This window comes from Neofelis nebulosa, chromosome 14 (assembly GCF_028018385.1).
Source record: "Neofelis nebulosa isolate mNeoNeb1 chromosome 14, mNeoNeb1.pri, whole genome shotgun sequence".
Classification (NCBI taxonomy): Eukaryota; Metazoa; Chordata; class Mammalia; order Carnivora; family Felidae; genus Neofelis; species Neofelis nebulosa.
This window is the reverse complement of record NC_080795.1, coordinates 72,387,860-72,408,171: the sequence shown is the minus strand read 5'-3', so window position 1 is coordinate 72,408,171 and position 20,312 is coordinate 72,387,860. Positions and strand designations below refer to the sequence as shown.

At 46.8% G+C, this 20,312-nt stretch overlaps 1 protein-coding gene across 4 annotated transcripts in view; it reads left to right on the top strand.

The window, feature by feature from the left end:
- The window catches only part of ASAP1 (ArfGAP with SH3 domain, ankyrin repeat and PH domain 1), a 352,683-nt gene that overhangs the window by 100,783 nt on the left and 231,588 nt on the right, over positions 1 to 20,312 (top strand). For 2 of the 4 annotated variants that reach the window (XM_058699086.1, XM_058699085.1), the window contains exon 1: positions 16,974 to 18,879. The exons of the other annotated variants lie outside the window; for them this stretch is intronic. In XM_058699086.1, the coding sequence (XP_058555069.1) occupies positions 18,472 to 18,879 (408 nt within the window). In that variant the 5' untranslated portion in view covers positions 16,974 to 18,471. Of the gene's footprint in view, positions 1 to 16,973; positions 18,880 to 20,312 lie in introns of those variants that run through there. 4 annotated transcript variants of the gene reach the window in all.

Below are 20,312 nucleotides of genomic sequence, written 5' to 3'. Positions count from 1 at the left end.
CTGAAGGGAAGATTTCTTAGTGACAGAGGTACTTTGTCAGTAAGGTGATTGTTCCTAATCATGTTGCTGTTTTATATCAGTGAACGGAGAGCTGTTGGCATCTGAGAGAGATGCCCAGTTTTTCCAGAGTCTGAAGGGGGGTCTTTGTTGATGCTGTGGTATGAAAAGTACTCTGTGATGTGGTACAGGGCCGTCAAGAATGTGAAAGCAACAGGCAGTCGCTATACACATGAAGTATAATAGATCTTTCATTCATTTTGTGTTCTGTTGGCTCTGAATGTCAAATAAAAGTTTATTTTGGTCATATGCCATAGCTAGAAGTAATTTTTAAGCCATCAGAGTGGTTTGCTTTATGGCCTGAAGTTCTGTTCAAATTTGGTGACTCATGCTCTAGTTTAAAAGTAAAACACGGACCATATATGTCGTTTCCTGAACTCTTGCTGAATCTGAGTAGAGTGCAGGCAGAGCATCAGGGAGGCTGGGGTTTGTGAATGAATGAAGAGCTGGGGCTCTGTGATAGCATTTCATCACGTGCTTGGCTTTTTCCATTACCCAAGAAGCGTGCTTGATATAGCCAGTTTTTTATTACCTGGAAATGAAGGTGTAACTCTTCACGTGTGGGCCTCAGTAGCTTTCCCTGTTCACGGGGTAACGTCCATTCTCCTTAGCAGAGGGCTCCTTGCTGCCCTCCTTTCCCGCTGCCTGAAGGAGCAGAAGCATCTGGAAAGCTTATTGCTGTTTCATACCCTTTGCCTTCTTCCAGGTGAGCACCTGTTCGTCTTTCCGGACAGAGCTCAGATGTCACCATCCAGAAGAGACCTTTCCTAACCGTTGTTCCCTCTTCCCCACCCTTGTGCACACAAGACCCCTACCTGTAGGCTCAGCGTCTCTGGGACAGCACCTTGCTCATCACACAAACGGTCCTCCAGAAATACTGCCGAACAAATGAACACATCCAGTAGTTCATTTCAGTGCATGTAACTCTTTGTGCTTCAGGATGGGAAATGCCCTGCCATGACTTTTTTTTTTTTTTTTTTTTAACTTTTTCTTTTTTTGTAGCCTTCCCTGTTTGGTACAGAAGTAAAGAAGAATGTGAAAACCACCTATAACTGCATCATCTAAATATGCTCAAAGTTAGCGTTTTGGTGTAGAACCCTTTGGAGAATAACCTTTTAGGTAATCCAGCCAGCTTGGAAGGGGTAAGAGTACTTAGGAAGTGAGGATGGGCAGGAGGAGAACCTAAAGTGGAGGCCTCCTGTCATTTCATTTCACTTTCAGCTTTGAGAGCCACTTGGCCAAACAGAACACAACATGGTTTGGCCTCCAACCAAAAGTTTAGCATGAAAGATTGAACTGTTTTGTTTTGTTTATTTAAAAAAAATTTTTTTTAACATTTATTTTATTTTTGAGAGCGAGAGAGAGAGCATGAGCCAGGGAGGGGCAGAGAGAGGGGAGACAACAGAATCCGAAGCAGGCTCCAGGCTCTGAGCTGTCCGCACAGAGCCCGACGTGGGGCTCGAACCCCCAAACAGTGAGATCATGACCCGAACTGAAGTCGGACGCTTAACCGACTGAGCCACCTGGGCACCCCAAGATCGAACAGTTTTGTACTAGAATCTTTGTGAATGTTGTTATTACTAGTTTTTTCTGTAATGTGAATACATATTTTTTTGGATATTTATTTTTATTGGTTATTTACTTGGATATTTTATTATTTCCCCTTTTTAAAAAACATTTCTCTCTAACCGCTACAGATTTCTTAGATCTTTATATAAAACTGCTTTTTAAAGTATTTGTTATAAAAGTGAAATGAAAATTGTACCTGCCACACTGTATGTGCCTTCAAGTTAAGTTATAGATAGTCATTGGCATGCTAATAGGCTTCTCCTTCCAGATGGGGATATTAATGAAGATCACCCATTCAATTCAAAGAAGTGATAAAGAAAGTAGAAAGTCGGGGCGCCTGGTTGGCTCAGTCATTTGGGCATCTGACTTCGGCTCAGGTCATGATCTCCTGGCTCATGAGTTTGAACCCTGTGTCAGGTTCTGTGCTGACAGCTTGCAGCCTGGAGCCTGCTTTTCAGATTCTGTGTCTCCTCTCTGCCCTTCCCTCGCTTGCTCTCTCTCGCTTTCTCTCAAAAATATAATAGACATTAAAAAAAAAAAAGGAAGTAGAAAGTAAATTAGGGGAGGGGTGCCAGTGTGGCTCAGTCGGTTAAGCATCAGACCCTTGATACCATGGCTCAGGTCGTGATCTCATGGTTTGTGGGTTCGAGCCCCACGTCAGGCTCTGCACTGATAGCACGGAGCCTGCTTGGGATTCTCTCTCTCTCTCTCTCTCTCTCTCTCTCTCTCTCTCTCTCTCTATCTCTCTCTCTCTTTCTCTGCTGCTCCCCACTTGCTCCCTTGCTCTCAAAAATAAACATTAAAAAAAATTGGGTGGGGTTAACTAGAGAAGTAGGCTTTTTATTCTATGCTCAGCCATTTAGAAAGAGAAACTGTTTTCCTTTTAATTAGAGAAAGAAAAGTTCTTATTGCATTCTGGAATACTTCAAATGCACTGCTCTTGATGTTGAATTCCATTTTGGCTTCGGAATTGCAAAGTTTTTTAATTGTTGGAGCAAAATTAGTTGTGCTTTGTATTATGTTTTATGTGACAGTGTACAAATAACAATAACAGAAACTAAAGTACCATTCCGCAATCACAGAAACTAGCTAAAAGTGGTTATTTAATTTGAAATGGGATTGAGTATTCAAAAAGTGCAGGTGGTATGGATGGGTTTTTTGGCAAACTTGGGTTTGCTTTCTCTGTAGGGAACGAGAGAGCTGGAGTGTCTCATTATACCCACTGCCAGTTGGGATGCGGGTGTCGACCTGCCTTGGTGCAAGTGTCAGCGTCCTCAGTGAAAGTAACAGAACGGTACAGAGCAGAAGCAGGAGGTCTCACAAGTCCAGTTGTTTCCTCAAAGTTGAACGAAATATTCCCGATTTCCATTCTGAAATTTTTACTCCATGACCCAAAATGCAATGAATGGAGAAGCCTCAAAGAGAGGCTTTTCCACTTGGATTTGAAATCGTAGCTAGCAGTATCTTGTGTTCTCTGTGTGAACCCTATGATTTAATGTATCCTGTCACACTATCTGGAATTGGTGTTTCTGAGAAAGCAAACCCAGACCTCAGTCTTCTCCCTTTCTGGCTTTGTAGATTCTGATCCCTCCCTGCGCTCGATGTGCATAACGTGTGTGTGTGCACACGCGCCTAGATACGTCACGTATTGGATCGTGGGTGTGTGTGTGTTTGTAAAAAGCTTTGCTTGGAAGAAAAAATAAAATGCTTTGCTGTTACTTCGTATTGTTAATAACTGATTAGCTACACAATCTTGAGGGTTTGGTACCTCTTGACTAGATACCAGTCACTGTGCTAAACCATTTATCTAATACCTTCCTTGTAATACCTTTACAAATGAAGAAACAGGCTCAGAAATTAAGTAACTCCTCTCCCCAAAAAAGGCAGGAAGTAAGATTGGATCTCCTGTGTGCCTCAGTGTAAGTTGTTGTCGAGGAGGTTCCTGGCAGGTTGAGTACGGGAATCACTGGGTGGCTTTGAATGCTGTGCGAGTGTGTTTTGCTTACCATCCGGGCTCGTTTTCCTCAGCTGGTGCCCAGGGGGGTAAAGTCAGCTGACCAAGTTGACATAGTAAGGAGTGCTCAGAGCCACTGTCCTTTCCTCCCCACAGGCTGCCTCCCTCGAGTCCTTGCTCTGGGTTTGCCAGTTCGTCATGGCTGAGAGGGGTGGGTCTGAGAGCAAGATGACATTGCGGTGTCAGCTGACCTAGGATGTGTGGTCCAGGTGGGGATAGGGACCTTCCTTGCCCTCTCCCTGAAAATAGCCACAGCCGTCTTCTGCCTTAACTAAAACATCCCTCCCCTCCTCCTTAACCCTGGAACCCCCCCGCACTGACAGTTTGGTTAGCTGCCCGCATGTGTACCCACTAGGTTCTGGGCCCTTTATCTCTTGTCTGTCCTTTACATCCGTCTGCTGGGAAGTCACGTCTCCCTCATCTTGCAGCTAGGGAAAGTGAGTATTGGCGAGACTTGTCTGGCCGAGGTCACGGCTAAAAAAAGTGGCAGAGGCGACTTTTGAACCCTGATCTTTCTGCTGCCAAAGCTCGTTTTGGGCTGCTGCAGGGGAAACACGTGAAGGTCCAAGTGGAAGTAGGTCTGTCTGCACCTTCAGGAGCACCCCCCCCCTCACCCCCATAGCTTGTACAAAATTGGATTCAACATATTATTCTTCATGGTTTCATGTATACTCTTCAATCTGGGGTACTTTTTGGGCTCAGAATGGATGTACGTAAAGGCAGGCAGAATTCCCAGAAGGTGACAAAAAATAAACTGTGGATTTATTTGATGGAGCCCTGTACTCTTCCCTCTCTCCCTTACAGACATATGTACACCGTTACCGTGGGAATGGAAACAGTGATCCATCATAAAGCCTACCCACAGGACAGATTCTTTTTGGCAATATGAATCGTAAACGCTCAGGAAGGCCTCACATCACACTAAGTTCGTTTTATTCGATTCTGACATCATTTGAGCACCTCCTGTGTGCCTAGTCTGTGGTAGATGCTGGGGAGAAGGTGACAGAATGAATTGGACGTGGTGTTTGCTCTGGCGGTGTTCACAGGTGAACGAGGACTGGGGCAGGGTGCAGAGTGAACTGTAACACGGCCCAGACCGTGGTCAGTGCTGTGGTGATGGGATTGCTCCGGGAGGACACAGCTAGTTCCACCTGGAGGGATGTTGGAAGGTTCTCTCTGACCTACACCATGAAGGAGAGATGAATAGAACATTCCAGATGGAAGATACCTTTGAGCAAAGGCCCGAGGTGGGCAAGTACAGGGTGATATGAAACTTCCATTATTAGATGGGTGGTAGGGGTCAGCATCCCCTTGGCAGTGGTACTGGCTTTATTTCATGCCTGTTCAGTTTGATTTGATGAAGCAATCAATCTCTGTTTCTGTCTCTCTGTCTCTGTCTCTCTTTCTCTTTCTCTTTTAAATGCCTTTTATGTTTTATGTTCTGTTGGGATGTGTGTGGGAGAGATTCATTTCCAGCTGGGTCCAGCTGCAATGAAAATGTCCTATTTGACAAATTGTGGAATTAGATTACAGCCATCTCTCCCTGAAAGCGAGGGCACTCGCTGTAACATCAAACATCCCTCCCTCTGGGGGCAGGACAGGAGAAAAGTGGTGATTTAGGGCTGCTGGGTGTGTTGACTTGGAAATTATTTGAAAAAATAGGGCTGTGTTGCTCCGGTTGATTAATAAGTAAGACTCGTCACTAAGCCATGGGGATTTCCTCCAAGGAGAACTTAGGATGACACTATCTCCAACCACCCATGGAGAAGTATAGCATTATCATCGGTGGCCAGAAGGAATTCCTGGAAGAATCAACACATCTGTGTGACTTTATTTTGTCCCTGTTTCTTCTCTTTTTCCTTAAAACGGGAAGGACTCTTAACTTTTTACAGTTGGAAAGCACCTGGAGTTTTTTAGTTAGCTACACGTTCCGTGTGATCCAGTAACGTATTTGCTCGGAAGATTGGAGTCAGCGTGTCAGTGTCACCGTGGAACTAGAATGAGTTGCGTGGCCATCCACCCGGCCACTTTCTGCGTTTGTAAGATGACACATTTAGACCTGCCGACTTCAGAGGGCCTCTTACGTGGTAGCCCCTTGGAAGTGGAGTGACTCTGTCCAGGTCCTGGGTCCTTGCTCTGCCCTTGGTGGTGCAGTAGCCATGCAAGTTCGCACAGTCTGAAGCGCAGGGAGCCGAGGGACGGAGACCAGCATGTAGCAGAGCGGGACATCATTTTTTTCTAGAAGTGGTGCAGGGAGCTGCTGTCCCCCAGAGAAGAATCAGGGACGGTGGGAGTCGACGACGCCAGCCTCCGGATAGTTGGGGAGCTCACACGCCCCATGTAGAGAGTTCATTGTGAGGAAGGGGCACCCACCTCTGGGTCTGAACTGGAATGAGGTGCCTCAGCAGCAGAGTTCCCCCGGGGACAATTTAAGCAGATACCGTATTCCAACTGTGCGAAGTCTGGTCAAGGAAAGTATTGGCCTAAATTTCCAGCTAGCCTAGAGGCCTTGCCTCTTCCAGCTGTAAGACTCTCTTCTGAGCCATGACTAACTAATTTGGTTTTGACAGCGTTTTGCCTCACTGCTCATCTCCCTCTTGGAAATAGTTTGGTGCGGTGTTGTGTGTTCAAGGTGTTGCTTGTGCCCTGGGCCTACCGCGGAAAGCACGTGCTCAGAACTTCTTACTTTTATTTGGCAAAATGGCACATATTTCTTTTTCCTCACATGGCCTGAAAATTAACGCAGGTTTGTTGCGACCAAGGTGACGAAGGTTAGGTCACCTGTGCTTTCACGACTTTGGAAACCATCGGCCACCATGTTCTGTGGCACTGTGGTTGAGAGCACAGGTTCTGGTCTGACGGTCCTGGTTTTGAATGTCTGCTGGACCCTACATACCACGTGTGTGAACTCAGGCGCGGTCTGTTCTGTTTCCCTGTGGCCCGGTCCGTTCCCTCTTTGTAGTAGTACCAGTCTCTGAGGACCGTTTTGACAGTAGATGAGCAACGCATGTGCAGTTCTTAACTTACCACAGCGGCTGGCACACAGTTTAAGTGCTCAGTGAATGGTCACCAGTCACAGCAGTGGTGGTAGAAACAGAAACAGTAAACCGAGAAGAAAGAGAGAGAGAGAGAGGGAAGGAGGGAGGGAGGGTTGTGCCTTTAATGTCTTAAAACCTTCCATTTCCCCATAACATTATATTGAGCATTTCTCTACGTCATTGGTCTCCCAAACCGTCGTTTTTTATGACGGCTTTATTGACATATTCATACACCACACTTCATCCATTTAAAGTACACAGAGCAATGGTTTTTAGAATACTGACATTGTATAATTTCAGAACATTTTATCACCCCCAAGAAGCCCTATACCCATGAGCATCACTCCCCATTTTCTTCCAACCCTGCCCCCCATCCCCCCCCTCCGCCAGCCCTCAACTAGCCTACTTTTTGTCTCTGGATTTGCTTTTCCTGGACATTTCCAAACTCCTTTTACTGGCTGCATAGTATTGTATTATGTGGATGTACCTTAATGTAACAACCATTCCATTGCTGTTGGACGTTATTTATTTATTTATTTATCTTTTGAAGATTTTATTTTGAAGTAATCTCAACACCCAACGTGAGGCTCAAACTCAAAACCCCAAGATCAAGAGTCTCACGCTCCACCAACTGAGCCAGCCAGGCACCCCCATTGCTATTGGACTTCTATGTTACTTCCTTTGTTACAGGGAATGTTCATGCTGGGCCCTTTCACCAGGTCAGTAGAGTCGCCTGGGAGTCATATACTTACAGTTAGGTAGCATGGACGCTTCAACTGTACTTAGGGCCACAGCCTGTGCTGTGAGATGCTCCTGGAGCCACTGAGGGAGACCAAGCCCAAGCCTCACTACCACACCTCTCTGAGGTCACGCCATGGCTGTTCAGGGGACAGCAGCAGCAGTCCGTGACAGAGGAGAGAGGGAACATGTGATGAGCCATAGGTATCCATCCATTTGTTTCCCATCAGAATCGTGGTATCATGACACGGGAGGGCTAAGGTGGGGCGGAAGGTGCAGTGGTCTGCTGTGTCTGCCACTAGCAGGCTCAAGTTCAGATGACTTGGGAGAGGAAGTGATCTTGAAGAAACAGGCCGCCGTTTCAACAATCAGTGGGATTGAGAACGGAGTCTCCGGAGCCAAGCGCCGACGAGAGGCCCACGGAAGAGGGTAGGAAGGGCGGCGAGGCGGTGCGCGCTCCACGGACTGGCGGGAGGGAGCCGGGGCGGAGGGGCGGCTCCCCGGCCAAGCGGAGCCCCCGAGTCGGGCTGGCAAAAGCGGAGGGGCCGGACGGACTGTGTTCCGACAGCAAGCGCGACTTAGCGTCTGGGAGGTCAGAAGTTAACAGCTCTGCTCAGAAAGCGGGAAGGCTGGAGGACAAAGGGAGGGAGAGCTGCTGAGCCCCCGGACGGCAGAGCTCAGCTTGGCGGGGAACAAAGGCGCTCGCCAGCGCCATCTCCCCCGCCCATCCCCCAGCCAAAATCCCAAAGAGAACCAGTTCCTGCCAGGGAACTTGCTCGCTCCGCGCAAACACCCAACTCTGTGCTTCTGCGGAGCCAAACCTCCGGCAGTGGATCTGACTCCCTCCCGCTGCCACAGGGCCCCTCCTGAAGTGGATCACCTAAGGAGAAGCGAGCTAAGCCTGCCCCTCCCGCCCCCGTGCACCTTGCCTACCCACCCCAGCTAATACGCCAGCTCCCCAGCACCACAAGCCTGGCAGTGTGCAAGTAGACCAGACGGGCCACGCCACCCCACAGTGAATCCGCCCCTAGGAGAGGGGAAGAGAAGGCACACACCAGTCTGACTGTGGCCCCAGCGGTGGGCTGGGGGCAGACATCAGGTCGGACTGCGGCCCCGCCCACCAACTCCAGTTATACACCACAGCACGGGGGAAGTGCCCTGCAGGTCCTCACCGCTCCAGGGACTATCCAAAATGACCAAACGGAAGAATTCCCCTCAGAAGAATCTCCAGGAAGTAACAACAGCTAATGAACTGATCAAAAAGGATTTAAATAATATAACAGAAAGTGAATTTAGAATAATAGTCATAAAATTAATCGCTGGGCTTGAAAACAGTATACAGGACAGCAGAGAATCTCTTGCTACAGAGATCAAGGGACTAAGGAACAGTCACGAGGAGCTGAAAAACGCTTTAAACGAAATGCAAAACAAAATGGAAACCACGACGGCTCGGATTGAAGAGGCAGAGGAGAGAATAGGTGAACTAGAAGATAAAGTTATGGAGAAAGAGGAAGCTGAAAGAAAGAGAGATAAAAAAAATCCAGGAGTATGAGGGGAAAATTAGAGAACTAAGTGATACACTAAAAAGAAATAATATACGCATAATTGGTATCCCAGAGGAGGAAGAGAGAGGGAAAGGTGCTGAAGGGGTACTTGAAGAAATTATAGCTGAGAACTTCCCTGAACTGGGGAAGGAAAACGGCATTGAAATCCAAGAGGCACAGAGAACTCCTTTCAGACGTAACTTGAATTGATCTTCTGCACGACATATCATAGTGAAACTGGCAAAATACAAGGATAAAGAGAAAATTCTGAAAGCAGCAAGGGATAAACGTGCCCTCACATATAAAGGGAGACCTATAAGACTCGTGACTGATCTCTCCTTTGAAACTTGGCAGGCCAGAAAGGCTTGGCACGATATCTTCAGTGTGCTAAACAGAAAAAATATGCAGCCGAGAATCCTTTATCCAGCAAGTCTGTCATTTAGAATAGAAGGAGAGATAAAGGTCTTCCCAAACAAACAAAAACTGAAGGAATTTGTCACCACGAAACCAGCCCTACGAGAGATCCTAAGGGGGATCCTGTGAGACAAAGTACCAGAGACATCACTACAAGCATAAAACATACAGACATCACAATGACTCTAAACCCGTATCTTTCTATAATAACACTGAATGTAAATGGATTAAATGCGCCAACCAAAAGACATAGGGTATCAGAATGGATAAAAAAACAAGACCCATCTATTTGCTGTCTACAAGAGACTCATTTTAGATCTGAGGACACCTTTAGATTGAGAGTGAGGGGATGGAGAACTATTTATCATGCTACTGGAAGCCAAAAGAAAGCTGGAGTAGCCATACTTATATCAGACAAACTAGACTTTAAATTAAAGGCTGTAACAAGAGATGAAGAAGGGCATTATATAATAATTACAGGGTCTATCCATCAGGAAGAGCTAACAATTATAAATGTCTATGCGCCAAATACCGGAGCCCCCAGATATATAAAACAGTTACTCATAAACATAAGCAACCTTATTGATAAGAATGTGGTCATTGCAGGGGACTTTAACACCCCACTTACAGAAATGGATAGATCATCTAGACACACAGTCAATAAAGAAACAAGGGCCCTGAATGATACATTGGATCAGATGGACTTGACAGATATATTTAGAACTCTGCATCCCAAAGCAACAGAATATACTTTCTTCTCGAGTGCACATGGAACATTCTCCAAGATAGATCATATACTGGGTCACAAAACAGCCCTTCATAAGTTTACAAGAATTGAAATTATACCATGCATACTTTCAGACCACAATGCTATGAAGCTTGAAATCAACCACAGGAAAAAGTCTGGAAAACCTCCAAAAGCATGGAGGTTAAAGAACACCCTACTAACGAATGAGTGGGTCAACCAGGCAATTAGAGAAGAAATTAAAAAATATATGGAAACAAACGAAAATGAAAATACAACAATCCAAACGCTTTGGGACGCAGCGAAGGCAGTCCTGAGAGGAAAATACATTGCAGTCCAGGCCTATCTCAAGAAACAAGAAAAATCCCAAATACAAAATCTAACAGCACACCTAAAGGAAATAGAAGCAGAACGGCAAAGGCAGCCTAAACCCAGCAGAAGAAGAGAAATCATAAAGATCAGAGCAGAAACAATCAGTGGGATTGTTTTCACGTTCCAGGGCTAGGGAACATGCTGTGGAGAGATGCACCAAGTTCATGCTTTGCTGTTAAACGTCGGGATTCTCATGGAACCTGTTTCTGTGCATTTGCCGCGTGCCTATCCTAACTTGTTCGGGTTTACAACACTTATATCCAGTTGTTAGTTGTCGTGTCTTCTCTACCCTTTGCTGGCCTCCAAATGTTAATTCAGTTTGATTAGCGGTGAGTAGGCTGTTCGACCATCTTTTAGGGTAGATGGAAATGAAAGCTCTTGCAGCAAGAGCTCAGCAGTGTTGCACCAACCGACTACCTTTCACATACATTAGCGTGTGTTCATGGTTTGTATCGAAACCCTGTATTTTATTTGGGGTGGAAAGTTGCTCCAGGCTCTTCCGCTGCTCTGCACTTAAATAGGGGATCCTAGTGCAATGTTGACTGTTCCATAAAATGAAAGAATGAAGTAGGATTCTCAGGCTTTGCAAGCAGGCACAGGGGTCGTATCTGGTAATTCTGACAATTGGCCTTGAAAGCAAACTCGGTTGCAGACCGTGTCATGTGTTAACTACCATGTTGGGGCTCTCCTCTCTCCTCAGCCCCTGGTAGAGCAAAGGATGTGCTCCGGTAGGTTGGCGGTGAGGCTCTGCACCGGTCACAGGCCACCACCTCCACCTCCGCAAGCCTTCTGTGATGCACCACCTAGAAATAGAGGTGGAGTCCAGAAGACCCAGGTTCCTGTCCCAGCTCTGCCGTGCAGATTATCTTAACTGTGTCCATGTTGTCAGTTGTGAGTTGAGGATAACAGTAGCGCCTCCCTGAAAGGAGTGCTGGGAAGATGGAGTGAGAAGATCCCGTGTCAGGTGTACAACATGGCACGGCTTCCGGCATATATGGTGCTCGGGAACTGGCGGTGTGGCCCCCATCGCCGACAGTAGGGTTTGGAGTCACTTCCGTCTCGCTGAGCCTCAGCTTCGTCATGTACGGTACGAGTGCCGTCCGTAAGGGGTCGTAACGTAAAAACTACACAGTTACGGAACACGAAGCAGAATGAAGTGTCATAACCGCCGATGACACCGAGTGCCCCATACAAGTGGGGAGTGACGCTCATTCTTTTCCGGCAGTGTCTCGCCCACTCTCTGCAAAACTGCCGTAGAGATAGATATTTTGCACTGACTAGGTGAGACGGTGCTGGAAAAGAATGAGCGTCGCTCCCCATTCGTATGGGGCACTCGGTGTCATCGGTGGTTATGACCCTTCATTCTGCTTCGTGTTCTGTGACTGAGTAGCTCCTTAAGTGTGGCCGCTTGGAGACACTGAGCTTTCATCTTTGCCCAGGACGCCTTGTTCCCCGCGGTAGCTCATCAACAAAGGGTCATGCAGACAGGTGTGTGCAGTCTTAGGGAGCACACAGTTTGAGAGGCAGCATCTCTGAATATGCTCATAGGGAGAGCAAGATGGGAGCAAATGGCACAGTTGTCTCTCTTTTCACAAGAAAGCTCGAGGTGTGGCTGCCCAGATTCACACGAGGTAGGTAAGCACAGAGCAGCAGAGCAGCGTGCTCCCTTTGCACTCTTTGAAGCTGGCCTCAGTACCGTATTATCTGTATTATCTGAGCCACCGTTCAGACATTCTATTTGCGTTGGGAATACTTTGTAAGAAGAGTTCTCCCGTGTGTCAGAATTCTCCTCCCAGTTAAAATTTGGTCCCCAGAAAGAGCGAGATGTAAACTGGTCTGAGTTTTCAGAAAAGGAAAGGTTGAAAGCCCACGCGTTGATTTCTACCCCTGCTGTTCTCCCACATCTTCGCTCCCACCCCAAAATATCACTGAAATTCCGGGCCTGGGGCAACGAGAATGTCCGGGTGAGGGAAGGACACATTCCCCTCTGGAGGGGCCTGGGCGCGGGGCTGTCCCCCAGTGGTGGCGGGGCTGGGCTTTGGGAGGCTTGTGGTCCCCGCTGTCAGCCCGTGTTGGGCGGGCTCCCTCACCTAAGCTTTGCACAGCTGCCTGTGTGAGGAGGCCTCTTCCGCTTCTTGCACTCCATGCCCACGTTCGGCTGCCTCTAGCTAAGGAAGCAAGTTGCCACTAACCAGAAGCTATCTGTTTTTCCAAGTAGCGCTTTACAAACGGAGTGGTTAGCACGAGAGCCATGTGAGTGTTTGTGACGAGAATCTTCAGCAGCTGGATAAAAGGCAAAGTTTTAAGTTCCCGTGAAAGTTCATAGCCCTGTTCATCCATAAAATCAGGGGCCTCTGTTTTAACTGTTGCTATGAATTATGCTGCCAGTATTGATGTAGCGCTAACTCGGATATAGTTAATTCTCCTTGAACCCATCTGAGTCATTCAGGGCATGTGCAGTCAGCTCCTGTTGTCTGATGTCCTTGCTTCATCCAAGAGATTCCCCGAGTCACTGCATCTTGTTTCCTCTTCTGTAGAACAAAGGGGTCAGACTTTGAAGCTTTTTCACCGGAGTTTTAAAGAATTTCTTTTCTGCAAGGGGCGCCAGCTCTCTCTAGTTGAGTGTGGGATTCAAACTTTTTAACCCCATCTGTTCCCAGGACAGACCTAAGTCTCTCCGCCATTCCCAGAGCAGGGTTTGCTGATCCCTGGTGCTTACTTCCTAATCTCATTCTGGAAAAAGAGAAGCCAGCCTCCTATTTCTGTAAGTACAGGAGAAGTGAACAGCCTGAGCAGAAGTGAGTAGGACTGAGTGGGATTCATACAGGACCTGGAGGGCCCCGCCCAGACTGGCCAGATCTTCCTGATAACACTGCCAGCCCTTTGCAGAAAGTTGAATTCTGCTGACTTGTGGATTGACCCTGAGGGTTTAGTTACTTGGCATCTAATGGAGTGGGCAGGGCAGGAGAGGGATGGCTCCTGGCGGAATGAGGGGTGTGGAGCTGTAAGGAAGTTATAGGTCGCTCTGGGAGCCCTGGACAAGAGGGGAGAAGCTCTCCCCTATTGGCTCCTCTGTGTTTCTGGGTCTTTATTTATCCAGATTAAGTTGCTTTGTGCCTGTTACTCTGTTAAGCAGTGGGATCTAAAGATGGGCGCATGCACTGAAGGACCCCACAGACCAGAGGGGAGGTACCTCACGTTCACTGCACGTCTGCAGAGCGTCCGGCATTGCATAGGTGTTTTACATAACAGTGTCTGCTTAACGCTGACACAGCGCGATGACCCGTTCACAGTGGTGTCTGCGAGGGGCTATGGGAACATAGACGAGGGAGGGAAACATTCTGGCTGGAGAGGGGGAGTAGAGCACGTGAACAGCAGAGGCAAGTTAGAGGGGTCAAACATGACTTTTTATGAGGTGGGAATCTCATAATCTCATTTCTGCTACAGATGGCATTTGAATGGCGTTCACTTCCTTACCCAGCAGTACAGGGACTAACAAGTAGAAACCTGTGCTTTAGAAGACACGTGTTTGTCTGGGAGGGTGAGGACAACTGAATACTGCCTCCTCCGTGTCTCTTGGTATTGGTTATGGCTTCTAAAGGCTCATTCGTGTATGCTGTCTTGCTTCTCTATACCAGCATTCAAAAACACCCAAGAGTTTTCACTCCTCTTTCTCAACCCACATCCCTAAATAAGTGCCCATAGTGTCATCTTTATGCTTCTGTTTGCTTCAGCATTGGGAAACGTGCTCTGCAGCCCATGGTGATGGGCCAGAACAATCCGGGTGCTGCCCTCATGAAGATTAGTTGGTTCTTGGTGCTTAAAGAGCCACCGAGTTCTCTTCCTCTTTGCGTAGATGTCCTTAGTGACTGGGGTTGGGCTCTCTCCTTAGCGGCAGGTGCATCGATACTCCCTTCGTGTTGCCCATTCTGCTCTTGGATTCCACAAATGCCTATTGTGTCACGAAGCCTGGGAGGAAGCAGTCCTGTGCCTAGGTCATGAGAAAGCCCAATCTTTCTGAAGCTTTCTGTCTGCCTGGCCTGGAAATGACTTCTCCCCACTTCTCTGCAACACCGGTCTTTGGATCTCTTTTGTCCTTATCACATCCTACCCCTCATTAGTTATTTATATGTTCATCTTGTCTCTCCTACCAGATTGTAAACTCACCTTGGCAAGGACTATGTGTTCTATACATTCTTCACAGACCCTAGCATGAGGATTTGCCATAATCTCTCAATAAATATTTGCTGAACTGCATCCAGACAGCATTATTTATTTTGAGCTGAGTCCTCATCAGAGTACAACGGGAATTGTTTTTAGAAAGGTCGATAATACTTACTTTCCCCTCTCCAGTTCCTTGCCCCCAGTTCTGTATTTAGTGAGTTATTTAACCTGTGTGTTCCTTCTGCATCCTGAAGAATAGGGGAGCCTAAAGATTAGGAGACAAGGAAAAACGAGGCTGTTTGGGATAAGATTAGTATATCCCTTCCACGGGAGACTACAGGACCTCAGGATGAATTCAGATTAGAGTAACTCCATAACGTATTTGCATCCGAGCAGAGAGGGACCCATGATTCGTTACAACACTTTCTTTTTTTTTTTTTTTTTAACCACGGATGGCATGGAATTCATCTGCAGAGAGACTTCTTGTTGGAACTAGAGCGTGAGTTTCTTTCTCTCAGGTCCTTATGCAGTTTGTCACAGCACATGCCTACCTGGTCACTCAGGCTTCCTGAGTTGTTTCATTGAATTTTTTTTTCTTTTGTGTGTTTTGCTCACTGCCTCTCTTTTCATCCCCACGCTTCATTCTTCTCAACGGGAAATTCTAGAGATTAGGGACTGTGTCAGCAGTAGCATCGTCAGCACGGTATTTATGGTTTGTTCTCCCAGCTCAGGACTCTTTGCTGCACATTTTCAAAGCAAGTTTACTTCAATAAAGAAAACAAGTTGATTAGTTAGTGTCTCTTGTCTAACCACCTGTTATGAGCCAAGCACTTGGACCTACATTGTTTCACTTTATCATAGAAAATTATAGCAGGGAGAAAATTTTCCGATTGTTAAGAACCTTGCATCTTATGCTAGGGAATGAGTTCTCTGGGGGTTTCTGTGATGCCCTGGGATGGGAGGATGGCTGTTATAAGATAAGTGTGGTGTGCCTGCCTGGAGTATCAGTGTTACTCAAAGAGGGGGGCAGGGAGGGGGATGGGTAAACGTAGGCAAGTTAAATGACCAGCAGTCAACATAGATTTAAACAATCATAACTAGAAGTGTATACAAATATCAAGGAAATCACAGAGAAGAAAGCAAAATATGCATGAGTATTGGTGCTAAAAACAGATTTTATGAGGATCATATACTTTGAATGTTTGAGGAGGCCCCCTGTGACTTCTAAGGGGTACTTTCTGGAGGAGGTGGAGAGAGACCCCAGTCTAGTGGTTCCATGTCTCTTCTTGAGGACATAAAAACAGGTCCCAGTGTTTACATCCCTGTTGGCAGAGGTGGGTCTTGAACTCCTGGTTCATTGGTTGCCATGCCGCCTGCTTCTCCTTGCCCTTCACGAGCCTTGGTGTTCGACCAGATGCCTGTATATAAGCTCAGATGGTTGTATGGAGCCGAACTTGAAAGTCAGCAGTGCTCACAGAGGTGGCCAAGTACCGTAGTGGGTTGTAAATGCCAGGTCTCGCTCTTTGCAGTCACCTGTCTCTGTGGCCACTGGGGCCTATGCTGTATCCTGCCATAATCTGCGCATTTTTGCAGGAAATTGACTACTTTTTGGAAGATTTAGTTACCTGCTCTTCTAAAACAAAATGGCTTAACATGCCCAAGGTCAAATTTATGTATTAGAATCACAGAATTTAAAAATTGAGAAGGTTCTTAGTTCTTCTAGGCCAACATATTTGTTTTATATGAGATAGGATAAAAAGGTTCCCTTAAATTACTAGTTTTCTCTATTTGAAGTTAGGTGACTAGTCTGTTCGTTGTTGACCCGTTTTATCGTTGTGATACCTTTACCTGAATGGAGGTTGGGTGTATTGCTCTCCCTGATGAAGTGAACTAGGGCAGTGGTGTTGATGTCTGCAGGCCTGATCGGTGTCTCCGGGTAGATAATTTTACTCCTCTCCGTAGATAAATTCCACTTTCAGAGTGGCCTACTAGAAACTGTGAGAAGCTATGAATTTTCTCCACTGTTTTATTACCTGACTCTGAAAGGAAAGATACTTGTCCTGGGAATGTTTTGGAAAGCTTAGAACTAGATTGGTTATAATTTTCTTTTCAACTCTTCCTGCCTCCTGTAGCTTTGGCCTTCTCAGCGTCTGAATTCTAAATCTAGGAATGAGGACTTGCTTGTGGTCACAGATCCTAGAAGCAGGTGACGTATGTCCATGGATATTCCATTCTGGCAGTGACACCAGCCTGCCTGGTGGGCATGATAAATTTGGTTTCCGCATTAAAATATGTTGATTCTACTGTTTATAAAAGTAATATCTCCTAATTGTAAAAATAGGGAAAATACAGAAAAATATTTTTTTAAATTGCATACCACAATTTTGGAAATTCTAGTAGTATTACCTAGGCAGGAGTATGTTAAAGTTTACTTTTCTGTCTATTATGTGGTAATAGTTGGGATTATATGTAGCACATGTAAATAATTCAGGAATGAAGCCCCTCTTGTGCTGTGTCCTATATCCAGCCTTATGTTCTGCATTTTTCACTTAGGAAGTTTTCTCCTAATTAACAGTTTTACCCTCTGTTTTAGTGGTGGCATGATATTCCATTTTATGGATTTACCTACTTTACTATTCATATTCTTGTCACTGATGCTGGTTTTCCATTTTACTGTGGTAATAATACACACCTTGCTCTACTCCTCTTTCTGATGATTCCTATAGGAAGGGATTTCAGTTGCTCAGTTTAAGGCTTTTTGGTACATTGCCAGATGCTTTCCAGAAATGTTACGTCACTTAATGTTCCCGCCTGTGGGGTATGAGTGTGTCCCCTCCTTCTGGGCAGGGTAGGTTCTGGCTCCCCATTCTTGGGGTGCACACATTCGCTCTGCTCTGGGCAGCCTGGGTGTCTCCACACCCCTGCATGGAGGGCAGCACGCTGTTCGTTCAGGGCCTGGGGGCCAGTCCTCGTCCCTCTTAGAACTGGCTTCTTCTCCCTATTTGCTTTGTAGTCTTCATTCACTAATAGCATCATCTGTCTGAGTGCCGAGGAGTTTTCTCAGCATACTTTTTCTTTTTCTTTTAAGCACAGAAATGGCTCTGTTAAAATTAGCAGCAGCTGGGGTTGCTTCTGGCTGCATGATCCCACATGACAGTAACTTAGATGAGGGAGCCGGTCTGTCCTGGTGCCACCGTGCCCTTGCCACCTTTACCTTGCTCACCGAGGTGCCCCGGCTGGCACAGCCTCTCCTCCAAGTCACCGCAGTGGTTGTTACGCAGGAAGTGAGGTTGTAACAACACTGCAGAGGACGGAGGGTCATGCTGCTGGTAGGAGGGGCTCCTCTTGAGTTCTGATAAACTATCCTCATTTTCTTGCAGTTTCCATTCCGATTCAGCAGACGCCCCAGCTCCATTCTCTCAGGTGCTAGAGCTGTCTTCCCTCCCTGCTGGCCTGAAGCCAGCCCAGGTGGCTGTGGAGGCCCCACTGCTCCAACCTGCCCTTCTGTGTTTCCACAGACCTGCTCTCTCTCCTTTGGGTTGGACTCAGAGTGTTATATCCAAGTTTTGGGGACAAAAGTTTTCTTCAAGTATTTGGCCCTTATTTGAAGTTACGCAGACACGGACCGAACCCCAGCTCTCTCACACGTCTGTTTTAAGACCTTGGGAAAGGGGCCTGACTTTCTCCTGCTGGCCCGTGGAAGGGAACAGCCATGCCCCTCCCTGGGCTGGGGGAGGCCGCCCGGGGTGGCCTGTCGCAAGTACGCAGAGGAATCTGTGAACACGTGCCACTTCCCTCGGTGGCTCGGCCTCTTGGATGAGGCCGAAGTGGGGGTACCTGGCATGTCGCAGTTCTCCTCTGCACGCCTCCCTCTCCCTGCCCCTCTCACCCCTGCCGCAGGCAGGTGCCCCTCCTCAGAGAAGCCCCGTCTGTTCCATGGAGCCCATCAACTATCAGTGCTCTCCCTTCTTGCCTTGTCATGGGACACTATCAGTGAGGCTTTCTGCACACCCATTTGCAAACAGTTTCCTGTTCCTTATTTTAGCTATTTTTGTAAAAGTAGCTAGTGGTGCGGCAACCATGTCTTCACTGGTCCTTCCTTCCTCAGCCTCCCCCTCCCCGCCCCCCATTCCCCAGCATGAGCAGGTCTTTCTTGTTTCTGTGTCCTTGGGCGACCCGTTACTTCTCCCATCTCGTGTTCGTGTCTTCAGCCAGCACGACCAGGTTAGCAGTCGTCGCTAGTAGACTGAGAGGTGATCCATAAAGGGTGGTGGGTAAGGTCTCAGGAGCAGGTACACGACTCCCTGGCTGGCTCACTGATTTATTCATCACTTCTATGCATTTACATCGTGACCAGAACTTCTGTGTTCCAGACGCTCTTAGCACCAGTGGCAACCCAGCCCCAGGGCTCAGAAGCTCATAATGAAGTTAGGTTTTAAGTGCAGTCAACTGTGGGCGGTGTTACAATAGCACCTGTATGGGCTGGTGAAGGCATAAATGATGGACTTGACTGTTCCATTTGGGGGAGGAGGCTATAAAAAGCCTTCGTGTCGGGTGTGGGCTCATCCTGAATCACACAGAGGTCCAACTGCTTCACTCCTTACTTTAAGTTACTCCATGGTGGAATCCTTGAAACTCGGGGGCAACTTAGTGAATCCTAGAGTTCAGCCCTCTTCCTACAGTAACTGAAACCCCGACAGTGTATTTTGATTTATCAGGGAGATTTTTTTCCTCTGCAAGGGCTATTCCCTCTTGCTAGATTTTGGCTGAGAAGGAGGGTATTGTGACCATTTTGGCTGTATGCTGTTAGCACGTAGTGATGTGTAGGGGTGGGGGAGTAAAGAATAAAATGTGCCTGCACTTGCTTGGGTACAAATCTTCTGAATTCTACATGAGAAGAAACCCACAGTTTGTGCACATTTTTCAAGATTGATGTTTTTCTCTTTAACATATTTATGGTACTTTTCCTAAAATGTTAAAGTATAGACGACTATGGAGATTTAAAAGAAAAAGTGAGAAATGTGAAATTAAAGGCAAAATAGGATTAAATCTCAAGGTATGTAATGTACCAGATGATGGTAGGGCCTGGAATATTCAGTAGGGTATCCTGGCAAAAGGTGAGGAAATGTTGGTCTTTGTTATCTTTTGACCCTTCTTAATGAATAGCCATGTTGGAGACCACTCACCTGTCCGTTTCACTGTTTGCCATTAGTTGTTCATTGGCCTGTAATAGTTGGGATAAGGTTGATCTGCATATTACACGGGGAAAAAAGAGACTTCCATATGATCATTTATTTCTCTCTCACCTAAAAAGAGTTTGGACATAGGCCTGGAATCAGGGGTTCAGGCTTCTTTTTCAACCCCACCTTCCTCAGCACATGGATTTTGTCCACAAGGTCACGTCTTAGCTCAAGATAGATGCTTGGAGCTCCGGCTGTCACTTCTGAGATGTAGATACTAAGAAAGACAAAATTGAGCCCTCAAATGAATCCATCCTCTTCCATAACCCACGCAACCCTACAACGTACTGGCTAATCTGGCTGCAAGAAAGATTGGGAAACGGATTCTTTTATGCCCAGTGGCAAAATATCCTGGTAAAAACTGGGACCCTGATACTCTGGAGAAGAGGAGAATGTGTGTTGGGGCAGACAGGCAGC